Here is a 27,121-nt window from a genome sequence, read left to right as displayed (position 1 = left end):
AATACTGTATCTGAGTGCAATACTGTGAGTGCAATACTGTATCTGAGTGCAATACTGTATCTGAGTGCAATACTATGAGTGCAATACTGTATCTGAGTGCAATGCTTTGAGTGCAATACTGTATCTGAGTGCAATACTGTAAGTGCAATACTGTGGGTGCAATACTGTATCTGAGTGCAATACGGTGAGCGCAATACTGTATCCGAGTGCAATACTGTAAGTGCAATACTGTGAGTGGAATACTGTATCTGAGTGCAATACTGTATCTGAGTTCAATACGGTGAGCACAATACTGTATCTGAGTGCAATACTGTGAGTGCAATACTGTATCTGAGTGCAATACTGTAAGTGCAATACTGTATCTGAGTGCAATAGTGTGAGTGCAATACTGTAAGTGCAATACTGTATCTGAGTGCAATACTGTGATTGCAATACTGTATCGGAGTGCAATACTGTTAGTGCAATACTGTATCTGAGTGCAATACTATGAGTGCAATACTGTATCTGAGTGCAATACCGTGAGTGCAATACTGTATCTGAGTGCAATACCGTGAGTGCAATACTGTATCTGAGTGCAATACTGTAAGTGCAATACTGTAAGTGCAATACTGTATCTGAGTGCAATACTTTGAGTGCAATTCTGTATCTGAGTGCAATACTGTAAGTGCAATACTGTTAGTGCAATACTGTATCTGAGTGCAATACTGTGAGTGCAATACTGTATCTGAGTGCAATACTGTGAGTGCAATACTGTATCTGAGTGCAATACTGTGAGTGCAATACTGTATCTGAGTGCAATACTGTGAGTGCAATACTGTATCTGAGTGCAATACTGTGAGTGCAATACTGTATCTGAGTGCAATACTGTGAGTGCAATACTGTATCTGAGTGCAATACTGTATCTGAGTGCAATACTATGAGTGCAATACTGTATCTGAGTGCAATGCTTTGAGTGCAATACTGTATCTGAGTGCAATACTGTAAGTGCAATACTGTGGGTGCAATACTGTATCTGAGTGCAATACGGTGAGCGCAATACTGTATCTGAGTGCAATACTGTAAGTGCAATACTGTGAGTGGAATACTGTATCTGAGTGCAATACTGTATCTGAGTTCAATACGGTGAGCACAATACTGTATCTGAGTGCAATACTGTGAGTGCAATACTGTATCTGAGTGCAATACTGTAAGTGCAATACTGTATCTGAGTGCAATAGTGTGAGTGCAATACTGTAAGTGCAATACTGTATCTGAGTGCAATACTGTGATTGCAATACTGTATCGGAGTGCAATACTGTTAGTGCAATACTGTATCTGAGTGCAATACTATGAGTGCAATACTGTATCTGAGTGCAATACCGTGAGTGCAATACTGTATCTGAGTGCAATACCGTGAGTGCAATACTGTATCTGAGTGCAATACTGTAAGTGCAATACTGTAAGTGCAATACTGTATCTGAGTGCAATACTTTGAGTGCAATTCTGTATCTGAGTGCAATACTGTAAGTGCAATACTGTTAGTGCAATACTGTATCTGAGTGCAATACTGTGAGTGCAATACTGTAAGTGCAATACTGTATCTGAGTGCAATACTGTGAGTGCAATACTGTATCTGAGTGCAATACTGTGAGTGCAATACTGTGAGTGCAATACTGTATCTGAGTGCAATACTGTGAGTGCAATACTGTATCTGAGTGCAATGCTGTAAGTGCAATACTGTATCTGAGTGCAATACTGTGAGTGCAATACTGTATCTGAGTGCAATACTGTGAGTGCAATACTGTTAGTGCAATACTGTTGTACCGTTGTGTTGTTGTTGTGTTGTTGTGCCACGCCCAGAGTCACACACAGATGTCGGACCAAAGGGTTTAGAAAGTGGCCGTTACATTTGTGGCTTCGCAGTGGCTGATTGTAGGAGAGTGAATCATTGTCTGTTCATCTTTAACAATCCCCAGTTTTTCTTCCATCACAAAACTAGAACTTAACATCTGTTGGAATTCATTCAATTTAAAATTAGTTTATTGAACATTGATTTTGGCTTTGATTATCGGATAAATGAACCACATGAAAGAATTCTGTATTTTTTAATCGTTATTATAATTACACTGTACAAGTCCTAAACATCAGTCAGATTTAACTGAGTTTCGATAGCAGGTATTTAGCCTAAGTGAGCTTTGCGCTGGAGCCCCGCCCTTTTCTCTAAATAACTGGCGTTATACAAACAATCACTTGCTCAGACACTTCCTGTATTTTTTTCGCGGTGGCAATAATTTTACCTCTCAAAAATGCTTTAGCATCCAAGAGGAAGTTCAATGTTGTTTGAGAGGTTTATTAAACCTGTGAACTGGGATGAAATTTGCTCCAACCATTTGCTGCATGTCCTTCCCAAGTCTCATTCCTATTTCACAATCCTCCTGTGTGACTTCTCATCTGGTGAGTTTTAAGATTTCCCTGTTGAGTGAACGTTCTTTCACACAGGGAACATTTGAAAGGTTTTTCTCCTGTGTGAGTTTTCAGGTGTGTGTTGAGAGTACCTTTATGTGAGAAGGTCTTCTCACAAACTGAACATTTGAAAGGTTTCTCTCCAGTGTGAACCAACATGTGCATCTGATAATTATACTTGAGCTCAAATGTTTTCCCGCAGCAGCTGTATGGAGTTCTGTTCACTCTTTCCAAGAACGTAGAGTCCACAGTGCCGTCCTCCACGTGAGCTTTCAGGTGTTCAGTTAAATCTGTGTCTCTCAGAAATTCCTCTTTACAAACTGAACAGGTGCGATGGACAAACCTTAGATGTTGGTCAACTTTAAACTTAAATATAAAGTCTTCTTCACAGATGGGACACCTGAAAGGTCTCTCTCCAGTGTGAACCGTCATGTGCCTCTCCATATTTGAATTACTTCTAAATTCCTTTCCACAATGAGAACAAATGTGTCGTTTCATGTATTTCCTTTCCAGAACTGACTGCTCTAGAGTCCCATCCTCTACATGAGTCTTCAGATGTTCATTTAGTTTCATTCTGTCTGGAAAACACTCCTTACAAACCGGACACATGTGATGGACGTATTTCTGATGGTCCGAAAGACAAGACATTTGGGTAAAGTCTTCTTCACAAACCTGACACACATAAGGCCTTTCGCCCGTGTGGATTCTGATGTGGATTTCTAACCCCGACTTAGCGTGAAAACACCGTTCACAGAATGGACAGCTGTATGTTTTCTCAGACGACTTTCTGGCCGTCCTTTTGCGAGATTCTTTGGATGGTTTTTGGTGTGTTTTCATGTGCAACTTCCGAGACGTTTCATCTTTAAAACCCGTCTCACAAACTCGACAGATGTTATGAAAGATCTTCTCGTGTTTAGTCAGATTAGACTTGAACTTAAACTTTTTAGCACAAACTGAACACTTGTGAGGAATCTCTTCTGAGTGAACCAACATGTGTTGGTTTAATTTGGATTTCATTGTGAAACTCTTGCCACACTCTGAACAGCTGTAAGGTCGTTTGTCCCTCACTGCAGCTCCAGGAGGAACCATGGCGTAGCTCCTCTTGCTGTGGGCCTGTTGTTGACTATAGTCTTCTGAGTGCTCGGTGTCTTCAGAGCTGTCAGTGTGCTCCTCACTATCTGAGTGGAACTGTGTGAGTGGATCTGAGCTGCAGCCTGCTTCTGTCACATTAGTTTCCTCTCTGTTCTCCTCAGTTGCTCTTTGATGAAGCACAGAGGACTTGTCTTCATCCTCTTCACTTTTCACACTGACCATGTGAAGAGGAAACTCTTGCGGCTCCTGCTTGATGCACAGCTCTGGCTCCTCCTCTTTCAGGTGGGCGGGCTCCACACTGGACACAAACAACAACAGCGTTACAAACAAACACTTTCACACGTTTAACACGTTAACACCACAGACCTGATGTTTCTACTCATACTATTGCTCCACAGTAGAAGTAGTAGTAATTGTGATGTTTAGACCTTTGAGGCTCATCTGACCTTGATGTTCTACTCATTATAAAAGTGTTGCCCTCATTAAGCATTTATTTCAGATTTTTTTCCTGGATTTTAATTTGTTAACGGTCCCTAAAAACAAACCAGAAACTACTTTGGACTGCCTCTATTATTACTATTATATATTATTATCATCATCATTATTATATATATTATTATTAATATCATCATTATATATACACATTATTATCATCATCATTATTATCATAATTATTATTATATATTATTATCATTATTATTGGATATTATTATCATCATATATTATTATCATTATTATTATTAGATATTATTATGTATTATTATATTATTATATATATTATTATATCATTATATCATTATTATATATATTATTATCATCATCATTATTATAATATCTCTCTTTTTGTGCAGGACTTTTTATCCAACGTTTTAGTCCAAAAGAAGCTGGAACCTGGACAAGAGTCCGGCTACTGTTAGCATTAGCATTAGCTTAGCCTCCGCCTTTCGATCAAACCGCGTCACTTACGCCGAGCCTGAACCGTGTGTGCGCTCCTCCGCGGGCCCCCAGGAGCCACAGGGGCCCCGGGGCTCCCACAGTTCCGTCTCCTCCTTCAGCTTCACTTCTGCCATGTTTCACTTCGCTCTGTCAAACTTTAAGGCTCCGCACCGGGCTCTTTAGCTTCGTTAGCTTCGGTGCTAATCACACTGGGACAGAGGGCCAGGGTTGCCAGATTGTCAGAGAACAACACGCGACCGAGTCTTGGAAACAAGAGGCCACGAGCTCTAAAATGTGTTCATACAATAAGCAACTGGTTAAATGTTGTCTACTGTATTAGAAGAAGGAAATATATGAAAATGTACACATTATTCAACCAATTGAGCTGTATTTCAGACACTGGTTCATATAAAACATTTAAAACAATAATAAAATAATAATTTGAAGTCCTTTTATGTAAAAGCATTTCTCGTGTCCTTGGCCAGTCCTCAAGGCGCTTCACAAATGTAAACGACAAGATTACAATCGCTGCATTTACTGCGGGAATATTATATATAACGGAAACGAGACACTTGTCCAACAGGGCTCAATAAAGTGTTTAGCATCATTATACGCAACCGCCAGCTTCCCATGTTCACTGCCCCTGCACCACCAGAGGGCGGTACAGAGCGCTGTGGTGAGCGTGGAACTGTCCCTGCACCACCAGAGGGCGGTATAGAGCGCTGTGGTGAGCGTGGAACTGGAACTGCCCCTGCACCACCAGAGGGCGGTACAGAGCGCTGTGGTGAGCGTGGAACTGTCCCTGCACCACCAGAGGGCGGTACAGAGCGCTGTGGTGAGCGTGGAACTGTCCCTGCACCACCAGAGGGCGGTACAGAGCGCTGTGGTGAGCGTGGAACTGCCCCTGCACCACCAGAGGGCGGTATAGAGCGCTGTGGTGAGCGTGGAACTGCCCCTGCACCACCAGAGGGCGGTACAGAGCGCTGTGGTGAGCGTGGAACTGTCCCTGCACCACCAGAGGGCGGTATAGAGCGCTGTGGTGAGCGTGGAACTGCCCCTGCACCACCAGAGGGCGGTACAGAGCGCTGTGGTGAGCGTGGAACTGCCCCTGCACCACCAGACGGCGGTACAGAGCGCTGTGGTGAGCGTGGAACTGTCCCTGCACCACCAGAGGGCGGTATAGAGCGCTGTGGTGAGCGTGGAACTGCCCCTGCACCACCAGAGGGCGGTACAGAGCGCTGTGGTGAGCGTGGAACTGTCCCTGCACCACCAGAGGGCGGTATAGAGCGCTGTGGTGAGCGTGGAACTGCCCCTGCACCACCAGAGGGCGGTACAGAGCGCTGTGGTGAGCGTGGAACTGCCCCTGCACCACCAGAGGGCGGTACAGAGCGCTGTGGTGAGCGTGGAACTGCCCCTGCACCACCAGAGGGCGGTATAGAGCGCTGTGGTGAGCGTGGAACTGCCCCTGCACCACCAGAGGGCGGTACAGAGCGCTGTGGTGAGCGTGGAACTGCCCCTGCACCACCAGAGGGCGGTATAGAGCGCTGTGGTGAGCGTGGAACTGCCCCTGCACCACCAGAGGGCGGTACAGAGCGCTGTGGTGAGCGTGGAACTGCCCCTGCACCACCAGAGGGCGGTACAGAGCGCTGTGGTGAGCGTGGAACTGCCCCTGCACCACCAGAGGGCGGTACAGAGCGCTGTGGTGAGCGTGGAACTGCCCCTGCACCACCAGAGGGCGGTACAGAGCGCTGTGGTGAGCGTGGAACTGCCCCTGCACCACCAGAGGGCGGTATAGAGCGCTGTGGTGAGCGTGGAACTGCCCCTGCACCACCAGAGGGCGGTATAGAGCGCTGTGGTGAGCGTGGAACTGCCCCTGCACCACCAGAGGGCGGTATAGAGCGCTGTGGTGAGCGTGGAACTGCCCCTGCACCACCAGAGGGCGGTATAGAGCGCTGTGGTGAGCGTGGAACTGCCCCTGCACCACCAGAGGGCGGTACAGAGCGCTGTGGTGAGCGTGGAACTGCCCCTGCACCACCAGAGGGCGGTACAGAGCGCTGTGGTGAGCGTGGAACTGCCCCTGCACCACCAGAGGGCGGTATAGAGCGCTGTGGTGAGCGTGGAACTGCCCCTGCACCACCAGAGGGCGGTACAGAGCGCTGTGGATTCCTGTCATCATCAGCGGTCACAAGCCGCTCTCCAGACGGGGAAACCACAGGCGCTGCTCACTTCAGGCGCTCTTTAGCTTTAGCTTACAGTCGTAAGAGGTGAACTTCCAGTCAAAGTGCTCTCCAGACACTGAGCGACACTGCACAGAGTCTGAGCAGCTGCAGCAGTGTGAGCAGACGCGGTGACCAGGTCCTCAGACGGTTCCAGAGTCTCTCACCATTGTGCCTTACATCGCCTTAAGTCTTGCATTTAAATATACTTTTACTTTTTAACCAAAAGAACTGAAGAGACAACATTTTGGACAAATGGAACCGGCGCAAAGGCAATCAATTTATTTTGCTTTTGTTTCCTTTTGGCCAAGACCATGGCAATCATTTTACCTCTCAAACCTGCTTTGGCAGCATACCAGAGGACGGGTGGAGACGTTTCACCATTGTCACTGTGGACACTCGGGGTCAGTGCGTTATTATCCATCTGTATCGAAAGAGTTTTCCGTATAAATCATGAGGAGAACTGGATTGGCGAGCGCTCATGTTTTCAGTGCTTTGAGTTTGTGGGATGAACGTGGAGGTTAAAGTCACCACCAAAGCTGAGGGTTGCCGTTTTCTGCATGTCCTTCCCCAGTCTCATCCCCATTTCCCGCTGCACTGTCCTGTCCGATAAAGCTCATGGGCCAAAAACATTCTTTTGATTTCCATCTCCATCACAATCCTCCCGTGTGGCTTCTCATCTGGTGAGCTTTAAGACTTCCTGATTGAGTAAAAGTTTTCTCACACAGGGAACATTTGAAAGGTTTTTCTCCTGTGTGAGTTTTCAGGTGTGTGTTGAGAGTATTCTTACGTGCAAATGTCTTCTCACAAACTGAACATTTGAAAGGTTTCTCTCCAGTGTGAACCAACATGTGCATCTGATAGTTTGACTTGAGCTCAAATGTTTTCCCGCAGCAGCTGTATGGAGTTCTGTTCACTCTTTCCAAGAACGTAGAGTCCACAGTGCCGTCCTCCACGTGAGCTTTCAGGTGTTCAGTTAAATCTGTGTCTCTCAGAAATTCCTCTTTACAAACTGAACAGGTGCGATGGACAAACCTTAGATGTTGGTCAACTTTAAACTTAAATATAAAGTCTTCTTCACAGATGGGACACTTGTACGGTCTCTCTCCAGTGTGAACCGTCATGTGCTTCACCAAATCTGAATTGGTTCTACACTCTTTCCCGCATTGAGAACAAATGTGTCGTTTCATGTATTTCCTTTCCAGAACTGACTGCTCTAGAGTTCCATCCTCTACATGAGTCTTCAGATGGTCGATCAGTTTCATTCTGTCTGGAAAACACTCCTTACAAACCGGACACATGTGATGGACGTATTTCTGATGGTCCGAAAGACAAGACATTTGGGTAAAGTCTTCTTCACAAACCTGACACACATAAGGCCTTTCGCCCGTGTGGATTCTGATGTGTCTTTCTAAATCTGACTTTGTGTAAAAGCATTTTTCACAGAATGAACAGCTGTATGTTTTCTCAGACGACTTTCTGGCCGTCCTTTTGCGAGATTCTTTGGATGGTTTTTGGTGTGTTTTCATGTGCAACTTCCGAGACGTTTCATCTTTAAAACCCGTCTCACAAACTCGACAGATGTTATGAAAGATCTTCTCGTGGTTGGTTACACTGGACTTGAACTTGAAACTTTTAGCACAAACTGAACACTTGTGAGGAATCTCTTCTGAGTGAACCAACATGTGTTTGTTTAGCTTTGATTTCAGTGTAAAGCTCTTCCCACACTCTGAGCAGCTGAAAGGTCTGTCGGACCCTGCAGCTCCAGGAGGAACCATGGCGTAGCTCCTCTTGCTGTGGGCCTGTTGTTGACTATAGTCTTCTGAGTGCTCGGTGTCTTCAGAGCTGTCAGTGTGCTCCTCACTATCTGAGTGGAACTGTGTGAGTGGATCTGAGCTGCAGCCTGCTTCTGTCACATTAGTTTCCTCTCTGTTCTCCTCAGTTGCTCTTTGATGAAGCACAGAGGACTTGTCTTCATCCTCTTCACTTTTCACACTGACCATGTGAAGAGGAAACTCTTGCGGCTCCTGCTTGATGCACAGCTCTGGCTCCTCCTCTTTCAGGTGGGCGGGCTCCACACTGGACACAAACAACAACAGCGTTACAAACAAACACTTTCACACGTTTAACACGTTAACACCACAGACCTGATGTTTCTACTCATACTATTGCTCCACAGTAGAAGTAGTATTTGTGATGTTTAGACCTTTGAGGCTCATCTGACCTTCACGTTTTACTTATTATGTATTGCCCTGGACTGTGCAGAAGAAGCTGAGGAGGAAGATCAGGAGGAAGCTACAAGAGGAGGACCAGCTGCAGCAGCAGAACATTCAGGGAGTGGGAGGAGCCTGAAAACCATCTCGGGCTTCAAAGTCCCCCCTGTCCAGACGGAGGGAGACCTACAGTGGGTGAATGAGCTAAATTCTCACTTCCTGAGATTTGATCAATCACTGCCCCTCCCCCTGCAGAGACCCCTCCCCCTGCACAGACCCTCCCCCTGCACAGACCCTCCCCCTGCACAGACCCTCCCCCTGCACAGACCCTCCCCCTGCACAGACCCTCCCCCTGCACAGACCCTCCCCCTGCACAGCTGCATGCTCCCTCTTCCACAGCTGGACAATGCCCTGCATCTGTTCCTCTTCACTTCTCTGCCCCGGACCATCAGCTCCCCACTTCACCTGGACTCACCCATCCCCCCAGCACACAGTCCCCCTGGACTCACCCGTCCCCCAAGCACACAGACTGTGTGTCTGACACTCGGACCTGCAGTGTGGAGGACCTGCAGTGTGAGGGACCTGCAGTGTGGAGGGCCTGCAGTGTGGAGGACCTGCAGTGTGAGGGACCTGCAGTGTGGGGGACCTGCAGTGTGGAGGACCTGCAGTGTGGAGGACCTGCAGTGTGAGGGACCTGCAGTGTGGGGACCTGCAGTGTGGAGGGCCTGTAGTGTGGAGGACCTGCAGTGTGAGGGACCTGCAGTATGGGGGACCTGCAGTGTGGAGGACCTGCAGTGTGAGGGACCTGCAGTGTGAGGGACCTGTAGTGTGGAGGACCTGCAGTGTGGAGGACCTGCAGTGTGGAGGGCCTGTAGTGTGGAGGACCTGCAGTGTGAGGGACCTGCAGTGTGGAGGACCTGCAGTGTGAGGGACCTGCAGTGTGAGGGACCTGCAGTGTGGGGACCTGCAGTGTGGAGGGCCTGTAGTGTGGAGGACCTGCAGTGTGAGGGACCTGCAGTGTGGAGGACCTGCAGTGTGAGGGACCTGCAGTGTGAGGGACCTGCAGTGTGGAGGACCTGCAGTGTGGAGGACCTGCAGTGTGGAGGGCCTGCGGTGTGGAGGACCTGCGGTGTGGAGGACCTGCAGTGTGAGGGACCTGCAGTGTGAGGGACCTGCAGTGTGAGGGACCTGCAGTGTGGGGGACCTGCAGTGTGGAGGACCTGCAGTGTGAGGGACCTGCAGTGTGAGGGACCTGCAGTGTGGAGGACCTGCAGTGTGGAGGGCCTGCAGTGTGGAGGGCCTGCAGTGTGGAGGACCTGCAGTGTGGGGGACCTGCAGTGTGGAGGACCTGCAGTGTGAGGGACCTGCAGTGTGAGGGACCTGCAGTGTGGAGGACCTGCAGTGTGGAGGGCCTGCAGTGTGGAGGGCCTGCAGTGTGGAGGACCTGCAGTGTGGAGGGCCTGCAGTGTGAGGGACCTGCAGTGTGGAGAGCCTGCAGTGTGAGGGACCTGCAGTGTGAGGGACCTGCAGTGTGGAGGACCTGCAGTGTGGGGGACCTGCAGTGTGGGGGGCCCCAGGGCACTGTCCTGGTGCCCTTTCTCTTCACCCTCTACACTGCAGACCTCAGACATGGACAGCTGTGTCCTGCAAAAGTTCTCTGACCACTCTGCCATCATGGGACTCATCACAGACGATGATGTGGAGGACAGAGGACAGAGGACTGGAGCAGGACTTTGTGGAACCTCCTCCTCATCAACGCAGAAGACCAAGGAGAGGCCACGCCCCCCTCACCAGTGAACATCCAGGGACGGGACATTGAGAGAGTGACTCATTCAAAGACCTGGTGTTTCATCTGAACCACAAACTGGACTCATAACACAGACTGTACAGGAAGAGCCAGAGTCGGCTCCACCTCCTGAGGAGACTCAGGTCTTAAGGAGTGACAGGGCCGCTCCTGACAGGGCCGCTCCTGACAGGGCCACTCCTGACAAGGCCGCTCCTGACAGGGCCACTCCTGAAGACCTTCTCTGACTCTGTGGTGCATCAGCTCCTGTAGGTGTGGTCTGCTGGTGCAATATTCTCCGTCCATATAAATGCTGTAAATAAGAGTGTTTACTTTTGCCACTGTAATTATCTTAATTCTATTTTATTTGTATTTTTTCTTTCTAGTCCTAATTAAGAATATAAGAGTTTAGTTTATAAGAGCTTTTCTATTAATAGTGTTTTCTTAGAGAGCGCTACAAAGATGCAAAGTACGGGTTCAGGAGGAGGTGTCGAGAGCTAGAGCCCGTTACAGTACGAGTCTGAACAACCCCGCCTCTGTGTGGAGTGGCCCCGCCTCTGTGTGGAGTGGCCCCGCCTCTGTGTGGAGTGGCCCCGCCTCTGTGTGGAGTGGGCTCCGGCTTCTCACAAACTACAAGCCCAAAGCCCCCCCTTCTGTTGACTACAGAAAACTGGCCCAACAACTCAACTCCTTCTACTGCAGACCCCCCCTCCCCCACTGTGGCCACCTCTGCCAACCCAACCCCGCCCCCCCCATTTGAGCGCCTGGTCCTCCTCCCCCCTCTGGACCCCCTGCAGTTCACCTACAGAGCCAACAGGTCTTTGGACGACGCCCTAAACCTGGCTCTCCACTTCACCTGCAGCACCTGGACTCCCCGGGAACCTACACCAGGATCTACACCACCTCCTGCTCTGCTCCAGGACAAGCTCTCCCAGCTCAACGTGCCTGACTCCACCTGCAGGTGGAGCATTGACTTCCTGATGGAGTCAGTGTGTGCGGCTGGAGAAGAACGCCTCAGACACTGGGACTATCAGCACAGGAACTCCACAGGGCTGTGTACTTTCCCCCCTGCTCTTCTCCCTGTGACAAACTGCTGCACCTCCAGCCACGACGACACCACCCTCATCACCACGACGACACCACCCTCATCACCACGACGACACCACCCTCATCACCACGACGACACCACCCTCATCACCATGACGACACCACCCTCATGGGACTCATGTTTGTCTACAGGAGGTGGAGCGGTAACAACCTGGAGTTCAACGCCCAGAAGACTCCTCCCCCCAGGACCCCCCCTCACCATCACAGACTCCTCCCCCAGGACCCCCCTCACCATCACAGACTCCTCCCCCCAGGACCCCCCCTCACCATCACAGACTCCTCCCCCCAGGACCCCCCTCACCATCACAGACTCCTCCCCCCAGGACCCCCCCTCACCATCACAGACTCCTCCCCCCAGGACCCCCCCTCACCATCACAGACTCCTCCCCCCAGGACCCCCCCTCACCATCACAGACTCCTCCCCCAGGACCCCCCTCACCATCACAGACTCCTCCCCCAGGACCCCCCTCACCATCACAGACTCCTCCCCCCAGGACCCACCTCACCATCACAGACTCCTCCCCCAGGACCCCCCTCACCATCACAGACTCCTCCCCCCAGGACCCCCCCTCACCATCACAGACTCCTCCCCCCAGGACCCCCCCTCACCATCACAGACTCCTCCCCCCAGGACCCCCCCTCACCATCACAGACTCCTCCCCCCAGGACCCCCCTCACCATCACAGACTCCTCCCCCCAGGACCCCCCTCACCATCACAGACTCCTCCCCCCAGGACCCACCTCACCATCACAGACTCCTCCCCCCAGGACCCCCCCTCACCATCACAGACTCCTCCCCCCAGGACCCCCCCTCACCATCACAGACTCCTCCCCCCAGGACCCCCCCTCACCATCACAGACTCCTCCCCCAGGACCCCCCTCACCATCACAGACTCCTCCCCCAGGACCCCCCTCACCATCACAGACTCCTCCCCCCAGGACCCACCTCACCATCACAGACTCCTCCCCCAGGACCCCCCTCACCATCACAGACTCCTCCCCCCAGGACCCCCCCTCACCATCACAGACTCCTCCCCCCAGGACCCCCCCTCACCATCACAGACTCCTCCCCCCAGGACCCCCCCTCACCATCACAGACTCCTCCCCCCAGGACCCCCCTCACCATCACAGACTCCTCCCCCCAGGACCCCCCTCACCATCACAGACTCCTCCCCCCAGGACCCACCTCACCATCACAGACTCCTCCCCCCAGGACCCCCCCTCACCATCACAGACTCCTCCCCCCAGGACCCCCCCTCACCATCACAGACTCCTCCCCCCAGGACCCCCCCTTCACCATCAGCTCCTCATCAAGAAGCTCCAGCAGAGGATGTACTTCCTGCAGCAGCTGAGGAAAGATGATGGTGCAGTTCTACACGGCAATCACCTCCTCCATCACCTCCTCCATCACCTCCTCCATCACCTCCTCAATCACCTCCTCCATCACCGTGTGGTACGCTGGAGCCACAGCCAGGGACAAACAGAGACTACAGCGCCCTCTGCTGAGAAGGTGAGCGGCTGCAGACTTCATCTCTGCAGGACCTGCACGTCTTCCCCATCGTGGGACAAATAAAGGCTCATCTTTTCTCATTAAACATTTATTTTATTTTCCTGGAAGGTAATTTGTTAACTTGAAGCCTCACGACTCAGTGAACCACTTTGCACTGCCTCTATTATTATCATCATTATTATTAATATATATATTATTATCATTATTATATATATTATTATTATATATATATATTATCATTATTATTATTATATATTATTATCATTATTATATATATTATCATTATTATTATCATTATTATTATTATTATATATTATTATTATCATTATTATATATATTATTATATATATATATATATATATATATATATATTATCATTATTATTATTATATATTATTACCATTATTATATATATTATCATTATTATTATCATTATTATTATTATTATATATTATTATTATCATTATTATATATATTATTATTATATATATATATATATATATATATATATTATCATTATTATTATTATATATTATTATCATTATTATATATATTATCATTATTATTATCATTATTATTATTATTATATATTATTATTATCATTATTATATATTATTATTATATATTATTATCATCATTATTATATTATATGTAATTCATATCATTATTAGATATTATTATATATATTATCATCATTATTATTATATATTATCATCATCATATATTATTATCATTATTATTATTATCATTATTATATATATTATCATTATTATTATATATATTATTATCATTATTATTATCATTATTATTATTATCATTATTATATATTATCATCATCATTATATTATTATTATATATAATTCATATCCTTATTAGATATTATATATATTATCATCATCATTATTATTATTATATATTATTATCATTTTTATTATTAGATATTATGATGTATTATTATCATTATTATATATATTATTATCATCATTATTATTATTATATATTATTATCATCATATATTATTATCATTATTATTATTAGATATTATTATGTATTATTATATTATTATATATATTATTATATCATTATATCATTATTATATATATTATTATCATCATCATTATTATAATATCTCTCTTTTTGTGCAGGACTTTTTATCCAACGTTTTAGTCCAAAAGAAGCTGGAACCTGGACAAGAGTCCGGCTACTGTTAGCATTAGCATTAGCTTAGCCTCCGCCTTTCGATCAAACCGCGTCACTTACGCCGAGCCTGAGCCGTGTGTGCGCTCCTCCGCGGGCCCCCAGGAGCCACAGGGGCCCCGGGGCTCCCACAGCTCCGTCTCCTCCTTCAGCTTCACTTCTGCCATGTCTCACTGCTCTGTCAAACTTTAAGGCTCCGCACCGGGCTCTTTAGCTTCGTTAGCTTCGGTGCTAATCACACTGGGACAGAGGGCCAGGGTTGCCAGATTGTCAGAGAACAACACGCGACCGAGTCTTGGAAACAAGAGGCCACGAGCTCTAAAATGTGTTCATACAATAAGCAACTGGTTAAATGTTGTCTACTGTATTAGAAGAAGGAAATATATGAAAATGTACACATTATTATAAATGCTCTTTTAAAGTGTAAATGTGGTGATATTACAGTTTTGTGTCATTTGTCTGAAAACCCTAGAATAATACTTAATGGACTTTAATATCCACGTGAACGTGAGTGATGACTCTCTCAGTAATGCCTTCAGCGCCTTGTTAGACAGCATTGGTTTCACTCAGAATGTAAATAAAGCGACTCACACTCTGGATCTTGTCCTAACGTATGGAAGAGAGACACAGAAGAATCTCTAAAAGCTTCTGTCCTATCAGCAGCTCCGTGTGGGGCCCAAACCAGAGACTATTCACATCTAAGAGAAGTCAACAAAGTCACACGCTGTCACCATGGTAACAAACTGTCACAGCAGTAGAGCCATCACTCCCAGCTTCTCTCAGCTCTGAGGATTTCCTTCTATTTTTTAACAATAAAATAAAAACAATCAGAGATAAATGAGATGAAATGACTCCCAGTATTCGCCCTGAACAAGCCCGAGCTGTGAAACTAATGTCACATATAAATCCAAGATTTGCACTTTCCAGTCAAACCATTCCATGTACTTTTATGAAAACGTCTAATACAAAGAAATCCTAACACACAGTTTTTATGGTGAAACGACGTGAACATTTTTATAAATTAAATGATAAACAAGAGCAAATCAATTCAGTTTTTACCAGGACACAGCAAAGTTCTTCTGATATTCACAAACTGAACGAGCGAAAGGCCTCTCTCCTGGTGTGTTTGGTCTTCACACAAACTGAACATCTGAAAGGTTTGTCCCCTCGTTTTGTGCACGACACATTGTCACTTCCATCGTCCGTTTGCGTGAGCTTCAGTTTCTTTACAAGCTGGACACGTGTGACGATCGTTAGACATTTGTTAACTTCCCATTTAGATATAAAACCTTTTTCACAAACTGAACATCTGAAAGCTCCTTCTCGTGAGAGAACAAACACGTGTCGACACAAACACTTTCCACAATGAGCAGCGACGTGTCCTTCACCTCTGCACCACATTCCGGATGGAGTTTCCTCTTTTCCGAGTGAACGCTTAAGTGCTTTTGTAGTCTGGCCACGTGGGGAAATCTCCGCCCACATTCTAAACACCTGTAAGGTTTGTCGTTCGGAGTCACTTGGTGTGTTTTCATGTGCAACCGTCGAGTGGTCTCATGTTTGAAGCCGCTCTCACAAATGCGGCACACGTTATGGAAGCTTTTCTCGTGTTTAATCACACAGTATTTGTCCTTGAAACTTTTCACACAAACTGAACACCTGTAAGGCTTCCCTCCCACGTGATCCGCCATGTGTCGCTTCACGTAGGACTTTCTCGTGAACCTCTTGCCACACTCGGGGCATTTATGTGGCTTTTCTCCCGAGTGACTGAACATGTGCTCCTGCAAATATGACATCTGCTTAAAGGCCATCGACTGCTGAAGGGTCCCGTCCTCTACGTGAGTCTTCAGGTGTTTCTTCAGATTCACGTTGTCTGGGAAACAGGCCTCACACACTGGACACATGTGATGTTTATTCCTCAGGTGATGTGTGAGCTGAGCTTTATCAAGGAACGTTTTGTCACAAACTGGACATTTATGTGGCTTTTCCTCTCGTGTGTGACTGAACTTGTGATCCCTTAATTGTGACTTCTTCCTAAAGCTCCTCCCACACTCTGAGCAGCAGTATGGTCTTTGGCCTGAGCAGCTGTATGGTGTGTGGTCAGGAGGAACCATGGCGTAGCTCCTCTTGCTGTGGGCCTGTTGTTGACTATAGTCTTCTGAGTGCTCGGTGTCTTCAGAGCTGTCAGTGTGCTCCTCACTATCTGAGTGGAACTGTGTGAGTGGATCTGAGCTGCAGCCTGCTTCTGTCACATTAGTTTCCTCTCTGTTCTCCCCAGTTGCTCTTTGATGAAGCACAGAGGACTTGTCTTCATCCTCTTCACTTTTCACACTGACCATGTGAAGAGGAAACTCTTGCGGCTCCTGCTTGATGCACAGCTCTGGCTCCTCCTCTTTCAGGTGGGCGGGCTCCACACTGGACACAAACAACAACAGCGTTACAAACAAACACTTTCACACGTTTAACTCTAGAAATACTTCATAAATACTTCATAAATACTTCATTTGTCATAAAAGAACAGTTCCAAACGGCTTAAATCAGAGGATTCTTTGATTTCAATGTTTCCGTAAAGTTTGCGTCTGAATTTCCTCCTCACATGAAACAGCTAAATTAATGTTTAGGGTTAAAGGTCAAGAAGATGGGACCCTGAGTCCGTCCCAGGCCACACAGAGACATCGACCCTCCAGCGTGTCCTGGGTCGGCCCCGGGGCCTCATCCCAGACGCTTCCCGCTCGGCTCAAACCGTCCCAGTGCATGTCGCAGGTCCAGGTTTGATGGAGCCGACCCCTGACCGCGCCCTCCGAACCCCTGACCGCACCCTCCAACCCCCTGACTGCGCCCTCCGACCCCTGACCGTGCCCTCCGACCCCCTGACCGCGCCCTCCGACCCCCTGACCGTGCCCTCAATGAACAGAATCGGTGACAAAGCGCAGCCCTGAGGAGTCCCTCATGCACTGGGAACAGGTTTGACTTCCTGCAGTGAACACAGCGCCCCCTCTGGTCATACAGGGGCCGGACAGCCTTGAGCAAAGGGCCCCGGACCCCGTACTCCCTGAACAATAAGACTCTAGTCAGGGGTGGGCAATTATTTTCATCCGAGGGCCATATTCAAATCCAGGCCAGTAGCGGAGCCCGCGATCACTGGTTTAATTCATTTCAGGTCAAATGTATTAAGGACACAAGTGCAGACAGATGCCTGAGGGCAAAAATACATATTAATAATAATGTAATATTACTTGGCATGTTTGGCGGGCCGGATTATAAAGACAAAGGGTGTGGCCCGCGGGCCGCAGCTTGCCCAGGTCTACATAACCCTAAAGCTACATACAGACCGTAACCCTTAGAGTTCAATGTGTCAGATTTACCTGAGCTCAGTTTTGGCACAAATCAAATGAAGAATATTTAATAAACTTGTTGGTAACACGATGAGACGCTTTTTCCAACTACAAATGTTTAGTGCGGATCCTCCGAGACTTACGCGTCACTGTGTGTGTCCTCCGCGGGCCCCCAGGAGCCACAGGGGCCCCGGGCCTCCTCCGCGGGCCCCCAGGAGCCACAGGGGCCCCGGGGCTCCTCCGCGGGCCCCCAGGAGCCACAGGGGCCCCGGGGCTCCCACAGTTCCGTCTCCTCCTTCAGCTTCACTTCTGCCATGTCTCACTGCTCTGTCCCCGGGGCTGTTTGTCTCACACTGAGCTTCAGTAGCTCTGTTAGCTCCATTAGCTTCTTTAGCTCCAGAGCTAATCACACAGGGGTCCTCATCCCGAGGACCCGCGGCCGTCCTCACAGCTGCCTGTTTAGAACACGCTGAGCTTTGGGACTTAAGTTCCCAAACCCAGGTCAAAAACACTTTTTATAAAATGTTTTCATCACTAGGATGAGGTTATGTTCATGACTTTGGGACAGGGTTAGCGAAAATGACGCCTCAAGGGGGCAGACCGCGGGTCCTCGGGATGAGGACCCCTGTGTGATTAGCTCTGGAGCTAAAGAAGCTAATGGAGCTAACAGAGCTTCTGAAGCTCAGTGTGAGACAAACAGCCCCGGGGACAGAGCAGTGAGACATGGCAGAAGTGAAGCTGAAGGAGGAGACGGAGCTGTGGGAGCCCCGGGGCCCCTGTGGCTCCTGGGGGCCCGCGGAGGACACACACAGTGACGCGTAAGTGACTTGATCTAACCAAAGCCTTTCTTACGTTAGCATTAGCCTCCAAACAGCACCGAGTATGAAAAAGCAGGGCTGTTTCTGCGACTGAAAGTGTTTAGATTAGTGTCGTTAGCTCACATGCTAACGAGCATTTACCTGCAGCAGCTGCAGCTCATGAACCTGCAGCAGCTGCAGCTCATGAACCTGCAGCAGCTGCAGCTCATGAACCTGCAGCAGCTGCAGCTCATGAACCTGCAGCAGCTGCAGCTCATGAACCTGCAGCAGCTGCAGCTCATGAACCTGCAGCAGCTGCAGCTCATGAACCTGCAGCAGCTGCAGCTCATGAACCTGCAGCAGCTGCAGCTCATGAACCTGCAGCAGCTCATGAACCTGCTGCAGCTCATGAACCTGCTGCAGCTCATGAACCTGCTGCAGCTCATGAACCTGCAGCTGCTGCAGCAGCTCATGAACCTGCAGCTGCTGCAGCAGCTCATGAACCTGCAGCTGCTGCTGCAGCTCATGAACCTGCAGCTGCTGCAGCAGCTCATGAACCTGCAGCAGCTGCAGCTCATGAACCTGCAGCAGCTGCAGCTCATGAACCTGCAGTGTCATGATGCCAGAATGAGCCTGTTCAATACTTTCCATCGGCCCCGGTCAAAACATGTTCCACACTTACTACAAATGACAACATGAGTTCTGCTCCTCTTTTAAATGACTTTAACGTTTTAAATGACTTTAACGTCTTAAATGACTTTAACGTCTTAAATGACTTTAACGTTTTAAATGACTTTAACGTCTTAAATGACTTTAACGTCTTAAATGACTTTAACGTCTTAAATGACTTTAACGTCTTAAATGACTTTAACGTCTTAAATGACTTTAACGTCTTAAATGACTTTAACGTCTTAAATGACTTTAATGTCTTAAATGACTTTAATGTCTTAAATGACTTTAATGTCTTAAATTACTTTAATGTTTTAAATGACTTTAATGTTTTAAATGACTTTAATGTTTTAAATGACTTTAATGTCTTAAATGACTTTAATGTCTTAAATGACTTTAATGTCTTAAATTACTTTAATGTTTTAAATGACTTTAATGTTTTAAATGACTTTAATGTTTTAAATGACTTTATGTCTTAAATGATTTTAATGTTTTAAATGACTTTAATGTCTTAAATGACTTTAATGTCTTAAATGACTTTAATGTTTTAAATGACTTTAATGTTTTAAATGACTTTAATGTCTTAAATGACTTTAATGTCTTAAATGACTTTAATGTCTTAAATGACTTTAATGTTTTAAATGACTTTAATGTCTTAAATGACTTTAATGTCTCTGATGCTGATCCAAGGCTGTGAGTACAAGTACTCGAGTAGAAGCTCTAAATACTCTCATGTTCCATCTAATAATAGTTCTTAAATCTAACGTTATTCCAGACGCGACAAAGACACAACAGTTTGACCAGGAACGTTTCTCTGTGGTTTGTTTTGTGGACTTTAGAAAGGGGGAGGGGCCTTACAGCGTGGACTCAGGGGTCGGAGGGCGCGGTCAGGGGTCGGAGGGCGCGGTCAGGGGTCGGAGGGCGCGGTCAGGGGTCGGAGGGCGCGGTCAGGGGTCGGCTCCATGTCTCGATGTCCTGGAGTCCTCTGTCCTTAGACCCTCCCTCTGTCCTTAGACCCTCCCTCTGTCCTTAGACCCTCCCTCTGTCCTTAGACCCTCCTTCTGTCCTTAGCTCCTCCTTCTGTCCTTAGACCCTCCTTCTGTCCTTAGACCCTCCTTCTGTCCTTAGACCCTCCTTCTGTCCTTAGACCCTCCTTCTGTCCTTAGCTCCTCCTTCTGTCCTTAGACCCTCCTTCTGTCCTTAGACCCTCCCTCTGTCCTTAGACCCTCCTTCTGTCCTTAGACCCTCCCTCTGTCCTTAGACCCTCCTTCTGTCCTTAGACCCTCCCTCTGTCCTTAGACCCTCCCTCTGTCCTTAACCTGGGTTAGTTCCAGTGAAGGAGGATGTGACTCTCACAGACGTGAGGGAGACTGGAGCTGGACCCACTCCTCAGGCAGATGAGGGACCGTCCACACGGGGCAGGGACACTTCACCAGGGGAGGGACATCTGGGTCCACAGGTCCTCAGGAGTGAGAGAAAGAAAAGAAGGCGGTGAACAGTTTGCAAGTGGAATTAAAAAATAAATATTGTTTGATAGCATAAGTAGTCAGAAGAAGAGGATAGTGCTCAAGCTGTCATACTTCCCCCAGCACAGTTACTCCTAGGGCAGCGTAGCTGAAGCTGTGGGTTTATCTTTATGTTCCTAACTACTCTGACCATAAGCGATTTCTAAGAGGAACGTTTAAGCCTGGACTTAAATGAAGAGACTGTGTCGCCTCTTTAACATGGACAGAGCTGATTCCATAACACAGGACCTGCGACATGCACTGGGACGGTTTGAGCCGAGCGGGAAGCGTCTGGGATGAGGCCCCGGGGCCGACCCAGGACACGCTGGAGGGTCGATGTCTCTGTGTGGCCTGGGACGGACTCGGGGTCCCATCCTCTTGACCTTTAACCCTAAACATTAATTTAGCTGTTTCATGTGAGGAGGAAATTCAGACGCAAACTTTACGGAAACATTGAAATCAAAGAATCCTCTGATTTAAGCCGTTTGGAACTGTTCTTTTATGACAAATGAAGTATTTATGAAGTATTTATGAAGTATTTCTAGAGTTAAACGTGTGAAAGTGTTTGTTTGTAACGCTGTTGTTGTTTGTGTCCAGTGTGGAGCCCGCCCACCTGAAAGAGGAGGAGCCAGAGCTGTGCATCAAGCAGGAGCCGCAAGAGTTTCCTCTTCACATGGTCAGTGTGAAAAGTGAAGAGGATGAAGACAAGTCCTCTGTGCTTCATCAAAGAGCAACTGAGGAGAACAGAGAGGAAACTAATGTGACAGAAGCAGGCTGCAGCTCAGATCCACTCACACAGTTCCACTCAGATAGTGAGGAGCACACTGACAGCTCTGAAGACACCGAGCACTCAGAAGACTATAGTCAACAACAGGCCCACAGCAAGAGGAGCTACGCCATGGTTCCTCCTGGAGCTGCAGTGAGGGACAAAAGACCTTACAGCTGCTCAAAGTGTGGCAAGAGCTTTACGATGAAATCCAAGTTGAACATACACATGTTGGTTCACTCAGAGGACTTTGGTGAAGTGAACAGAAGCAACACGTGTGGGACGAGCTCTACGTCCGACGCGTCTCATGATTTGGGAAACTGGCCCACCAGATGTTCAGTTTGTAAAAAAGATTTTAGTAGAAAATCTTCTCTCACTCAACATCTACAGGATCGACATCACATGTGTTTAGTTTGTAAGGAGTGTTTTCCAGACAGTGTCAAACTGAACGAACATCTGAGGAGCCACGTGGAGGACGGCAGCGTGGACCGCTCCGTCCTCAAGGCCTGTTCTTTCTGCGGCAAAGAGTTCACCAACAACACGGCGTTAAGACGACACGTGCAGGTTCACACGGGGGAGAAGCCGTTCCACTGCGCCGTCTGTGAGAAAGACTTCAAACAAAACTGTGATCTGAAAAGACACATGAGGATCCACACGGGAGAGAGGACGCACAAGTGTTCCGTCTGTGAGAGGACGTTTCCCGACAGCATCAAACTGAAGGAGCATCTGAGGACGCACGTGGAGGACGGCACGGTGGACCAGTCCATCCTCAAGGCCTGTTCAGAGTGTGGCAAGGAATTCACCAATAACTTTGCCTTAAGACGACACATGCAGGTGCACACCAGGGAGAAGCCGTTCCACTGCTCCGTCTGTGGAAAAGACTTCAAACAGAACAGCGATCTGAAGCGTCACGTGAAGACGCACACGGGAGAGAAGCCTCACGTGTGCTCGGTCTGTGGGAAAGGCTTCGCTGTCAAAGCTGATCTCACGCTGCATCAGAAATGTGTTCATCTCATCTGTCCAGTTTGTGGAGAGCACTTTCCAAATAACATCAAACTAAATGAACACCTGAAAGGTTATGTGGAGGACGGGACTGTGAATCAGTCGTTCATCAAGCGATACATGAAACCCCACAAGTGCTCCCAGTGTGGAAAAGAGTTCAGGAAGAAGTCGTATCTGCAGACGCACATGTTCGTTCACACGGGAGAGAAGCCTTTCAAATGTACGCTCTGTGACAAAAGCTTCACCTTTAAGTTTGAAGTCAACCAACACCTGCGGTTCGTTCATCACGTGTGTCCGGTTTGTCGAGAGGACTTTCTGAGAGACTCTGATTTAAATGAGCACCTGAAGACTCACGTGGAGGACGGCACCGTGGACCCGTCCTTCTTGGACAGAGAGATCGGGAAACAGTGCAGCTGCTCACTGTGCGGGAAGGAGTTCTATTACAAGTCGGCGCTGCAGATGCACATGCTGGTTCACTCCGGGGAGAAACCTTTCAAGTGTTCAGTCTGTGACAAGACCTTTGCACAAAAGGGGAATCTGAAAATACATCAGAGGAGCCACACGGGAGAGAGGCCTTTCGTCTGTTCAGTTTGTGACAAAGGTTTTATTACAAGTGCTCATCTGAAGAAGCATGTGACCAGGAACCATGACAAGAGTGACTCCGCCCACCAAACTATGGAATAATAATCCAGGTCTCTTTACGGAGCCATAATGTCGTCGGCGGCGATGCTACAGCTAATGTCATCAATGCTACAGCTAATGTCATCAATGCTACAGCTAATGTCGGTGTCATCGATGCTACAGCTAATGTCGGTGTCATCGATACTACAGCTAATGTCATCAATGCTACAGCTAATGTCATCAATGCTACAGCTAATGTCGGTGTCATCGATGCTACAGCTAATCTCATCAATGCTACAGCTAATGTCATCAATGCTACAGCTAATGTCGGTGTCATCGATGCTACAGCTAATGTCATCAATGCTACAGCTAATGTCATCAATGCTACAGCTAATGTCATCAATGCTACAGCTAATGTCGGTGTCATCGATGCTACAGCTAATGTCGGTGTCATCGATGCTACAGCTAATGTCGGTGTCATCGATGCTACAGCTAATGTCATCAATGCTACAGCTAATGTCATCAATACTTCAATGCTACAGCTAATGTCATCAATGCTACAGCTAATGTCATCAATGCTACAGCTACTGTCATCAATGCTACAGCTAATGTCGGTGTCATCGATGCTACAGCTAATGTCGGTGTCATCGATGCTACAGCTAATGTCATCAATGCTACAGCTAATGTCATCAATGCTACAGCTAATGTCGGTGTCATCAATGCTACAGCTAATGTCGGTGTCATCGATGCTACAGCTAATGTCATCAATGCTACAGCTAATGTCATCAATGCTACAGCAAATGTCGGTGTCATCAATGCTACAGCTAATGTCGGTGTCATCGATGCTACAGCTAATGTCATCAATGCTACAGCTAATGTCATCAATGCTTCAATGCTACAGCTAATGTCATCAATGCTACAGCTAATGTCGGTGTCATCGATGCTACAGTTAATGTCGGTGTCATCGATACTACAGCTAATGTCATCAATGCTACAGCTAATGTCATCAATGCTACAGCTAATGTCGGTGTAATCGATGCTACAGCTAATGTCGGTGTCATCGATGCTACAGCTAATGTCATCAATGCTACAGCTAATGTCATCAATGCTACAGCTAATGTCATCAATGCTACAGCTAATGTCGGTGTCATCGATGCTACAGCTAATGTCGGTGTCATCGATACTACAGCTAATGTCATCAATGCTACAGCTAATGTCGGTGTCGTCGATGCTACAGCTAATGTCATCAATGCTACAGCTAATGTCGGTGTCATCGATGCTACAGCTAATGTCATCAATGCGACAGCTAATGTCATCAATGCTACAGCTAATGTCGGTGTCATCGATGCTACAGCTAATGTCGGTGTCATCGATACTACAGCTAATGTCATCAATGCTACAGCTAATGTCGGTGTCATCGATGCTACAGCTAATGTCATCAATGCTACAGCTAATGTCGGTGTCATCGATGCTACAGCTAATGTCGGTGTCATCGATGCTACAGCTAATGTTATCAATGCTACAGCTAATGTCATCAATGCTACAGCCAATGTCGGTGTCATCGATGCTACAGCTAATGTCGGTGTCATCGATGCTACAACTAATGTGGGTGTCATCGATGCTACAGCTAATGTAATCAATGCTACAGCTAATGTCGGTGTCATCGATGCGACAGCTAATGTCGGTGTCATCGTTGCGACAGCTAATGTCATCGATATTACAGCTAATGTCGGTGTCATCGATGCTACAGCTAATGTCATCGATACTACAGCTAATGTTGGTGTCATCGATGCTACAGCTAATGTCGGTGTCATTGATGCTACAGCTAATGTCGGTGTCATCGATGCGACAGCTAATATCGGTGTCGTCGATGCTACAGCTAATGTCATCAATGCTACAGCTAATGTCGATGTCATCGATGCTACAGCTAATTTCATCAATGCTACAGCTAATGTCGGTGTCATCGATGCTACAGCTAATGTCGGTGTCATTGATGCTACAGCTAATGTCATCGATACTACAGCTAATGCCAGTGTCATCGATGCTACAGCTAATGTCGGTGTCATCGATGCTACAGCTAATGTCATCTATGCTACAGCTAATGTCAGCAATGCTACAGCTAATGTCGGTGTCATCGATGCTACAGCTAATGTCATCAATGCTACAGCTAATGTTGGTGTCATCGATGCTACAGCTAATGTCTGTCATCGATGTGACAGCTAATGTCGGTGTCATCGATGCTACAGCTAATGTCATCGATACTACAGCTAATGCCAGTGTCATCGATGCTACAGCTAATGTCATCAATGCTACACCTAATGTCGGCGTCATCGACGCTACAGCTAATGTCGGCGTCATCGATGCTAAGGCTAATGTCGGCGTCATCGATGCTAAGGCTAATGTCGGCGTCATCGATGCTAAGGCTAATGTCATTGATACTACAGCTAATGTCATTGATACTACAGCTAATGTCATTGATACTACAGCTAAAGTCGGTGTCATTGATACTACAGCTAATGTCGGCGTCATCGATACTACAGTTAATGTCGGCGTCATCGATACTACAGTTAATGTCGGCGTCATCGATACTACAGCTAATGTCATCAATGCTACAGCTAATGTCGGTGTCATCGATGCTACAGCTAATGTCGGTGTCATCGATGCTACAGCTAATGTCGGTGTCATCGATGCTACAGCTAATGTCGGTGTCATCGATGCGACAGCTAATGTCTGTCATTGATACTATAGCTAATGTCATCGATGCTACAGCTAATGTCGGTGTCATCGATGCTACAGCTAATGTCATCGATACTACAGCTAATGTCGGTGTCATCGATGCGACAGCTAATGTCATCGATACTACAGCTATTGTCGGTGTCATCGATGCTACAGCTAATGTCGGTGTCATCGATGCTACAGCTAATGTCGGTGTCATCGATGCTACAGCTAATGTCGGTGTCATCGATGCTACAGCTAATGTCATCGATACTACAGCTAATGTCGGTGTCATCGATACTACAGCTAATGTCATCGATACTACAGCTAATGTCGGTGTCATCGATACTACAGCTAATGTCGGTGTCATCGATGCTACAGCTAATGTCGGCGTCATCGATGCTACAGCTAATGTCGGCGTCATCGATGCTACAGCTAATGTCGGCGTCATCGATACTACAGCTAATGTCGGCGTCATCGATGCTACAGCTAATGTCGGCGTCATCGATGCTACAGCTAATGTCTGCGTCATCGATGCTACAGCTAATGTCGGTGTCATCGATGCTACAGCTAATGTCGGTGTCATCGATGCTACAGCTAATGTCGGTGTCATCGATGCTACAGCTAATGTCGGTGTCATCGATGCTACAGCTAATGTCGGTGTCATCGATGCTACAGCTAAGGGTCTGGTTTAGCGTAAAATAATATGACATCAGCAGTAGCAGCAGTTTTATGTTCCGTCTTAACATTCGTTACAGACTGAAGCGAACAAAAGGAGAGACCAGGCACAGCCCTGTCAGACCCCTCTGTCCAGAGTCAGTGAGTCTGTCATGTGACCATCGTAAAGAGCCTCAATATTTTTATCATTAAATCATCTATTTTAAATGTGTTTATCACTTTAAATAAATAAGTCCAGACTTATTCTTCCCTCTTTGTTTAGTTGTGTTTGTGTGTGTCTCATTGTGTGTAAAGATGGTCTTATGTCCTCTTGTGTGTGTCTCATTGTGTGTAAAGATGCTCTTATGTCGTCTTGTGTGTGTCTCATTGTGTGTAAAGATGCTCTTATGACGTCTTGTGTGTGTCTCATTGTGTGTAAAGATGATCTTATGTCGTCTTGTGTGTGTCTCATTGTGTGTAAAGATGCTCTTATGTCGTCTTGTGTGTGTCTCATTGTGTGTAAAGATGCTCTTATGTCGTCTTGTGTGTGTCTCATTGTGT

The 27,121-nt window shown here is 47.2% G+C and overlaps 4 protein-coding genes across 6 annotated transcripts in view; 1 reads left to right on the top strand and 3 right to left on the bottom strand.

Annotated features, from left to right (window-relative positions):
* Window positions 1-23,253, top strand: part of LOC140377066 (uncharacterized) — a 43,718-nt gene extending 20,465 nt beyond the window's left edge. Inside the window, exons 3-4 of one of the 2 annotated variants that reach the window (XM_072462351.1) lie at window positions 18,543-18,646; window positions 21,397-23,253. In XM_072462351.1, coding sequence (XP_072318452.1) covers window positions 18,552-18,646; window positions 21,397-23,251 — 1,950 coding nt within the window. In that variant the 5' untranslated portion in view covers window positions 18,543-18,551 and the 3' untranslated portion in view covers window positions 23,252-23,253. Of the gene's footprint in view, window positions 1-18,402; window positions 18,647-21,396 lie in introns of those variants that run through there. The other variant, XM_072462350.1, reaches the window with a different exon arrangement.
* On the bottom strand, window positions 2,100-3,838 carry LOC140378142 (zinc finger Y-chromosomal protein 1-like). The gene has a single exon (XM_072463830.1). It carries the CDS (start codon window positions 3,754-3,756, stop codon window positions 2,404-2,406), a length of 1,353 nt encoding a protein of 450 aa, XP_072319931.1. The 5' UTR covers window positions 3,757-3,838; the 3' UTR covers window positions 2,100-2,403.
* LOC140377068 (zinc finger Y-chromosomal protein 1-like) lies at window positions 7,012-18,302 on the bottom strand. 2 transcript variants are annotated; one of them, XM_072462353.1, is made up of 3 exons: window positions 18,152-18,302; window positions 14,560-14,672; window positions 7,013-8,765 (listed from the first exon to the last, which is right to left on the bottom strand). In XM_072462353.1, the coding sequence occupies exons 2-3, from the start codon at window positions 14,661-14,663 to the stop codon at window positions 7,340-7,342; spliced, it is 1,530 nt and encodes a 509-aa protein (XP_072318454.1). In that variant the 5' UTR covers window positions 14,664-14,672; window positions 18,152-18,302; the 3' UTR covers window positions 7,013-7,339. The 2 variants fall into 2 exon arrangements, with proteins under 2 accessions (XP_072318455.1, XP_072318454.1); XM_072462354.1 differs by lacking the exon at window positions 18,152-18,302 and having other exon boundaries at window positions 7,012-8,758; window positions 14,556-14,652.
* On the bottom strand, window positions 15,524-18,157 carry LOC140377070 (zinc finger Y-chromosomal protein-like). Its single transcript, XM_072462355.1, has 2 exons — window positions 17,972-18,157; window positions 15,524-16,908 (listed from the first exon to the last, which is right to left on the bottom strand). The coding sequence occupies exons 1-2, from the start codon at window positions 18,142-18,144 to the stop codon at window positions 15,750-15,752; spliced, it is 1,332 nt and encodes a 443-aa protein (XP_072318456.1). The 5' UTR covers window positions 18,145-18,157; the 3' UTR covers window positions 15,524-15,749.
* Window positions 23,254-27,121: the final 3,868 nt, after the last annotated feature.

Source organism: Eucyclogobius newberryi, unplaced genomic scaffold (assembly GCF_026437365.1).
Source record: "Eucyclogobius newberryi isolate DKJ021-1_F unplaced genomic scaffold, fEucNew1.0.hap1 SCAF_4, whole genome shotgun sequence".
In the NCBI taxonomy this organism is placed as follows: domain Eukaryota; kingdom Metazoa; phylum Chordata; class Actinopteri; order Gobiiformes; family Gobiidae; genus Eucyclogobius; species Eucyclogobius newberryi.
Note: the sequence above shows the minus strand (reverse complement) of the source record. Positions and strands in the feature narration are given on the sequence as shown.

What these genes read in the sequence shown, in the direction of transcription:
- LOC140378142 (XM_072463830.1), bottom strand. Translation starts at nt 3,756, where the DNA reads ATGGTCAGTGTGAAAAGTGAAGAGGATGAAGACAAGTCCTCTGTGCTT.
- LOC140377068 (XM_072462353.1), bottom strand. Translation starts at nt 14,663, where the DNA reads ATGGCAGAAGTGAAGCTGAAGGAGGAGACGGAGCTGTGGGAGCCCCGG. An exon ending in ACACACGGCTCAGGCTCGGC is followed by an intron (nt 8,766 to 14,559) that starts GTAAGTGACGCG and finishes GTTTGTGTCCAG; the next exon opens with TGTGGAGCCCGCCCACCTGA.
- LOC140377070 (XM_072462355.1), bottom strand. Translation starts at nt 18,144, where the DNA reads ATGGCAGAAGTGAAGCTGAAGGAGGAGACGGAACTGTGGGAGCCCCGG. An exon ending in GAGGACACACACAGTGACGC is followed by an intron (nt 16,909 to 17,971) that starts GTAAGTCTCGGA and finishes GTTTGTGTCCAG; the next exon opens with TGTGGAGCCCGCCCACCTGA.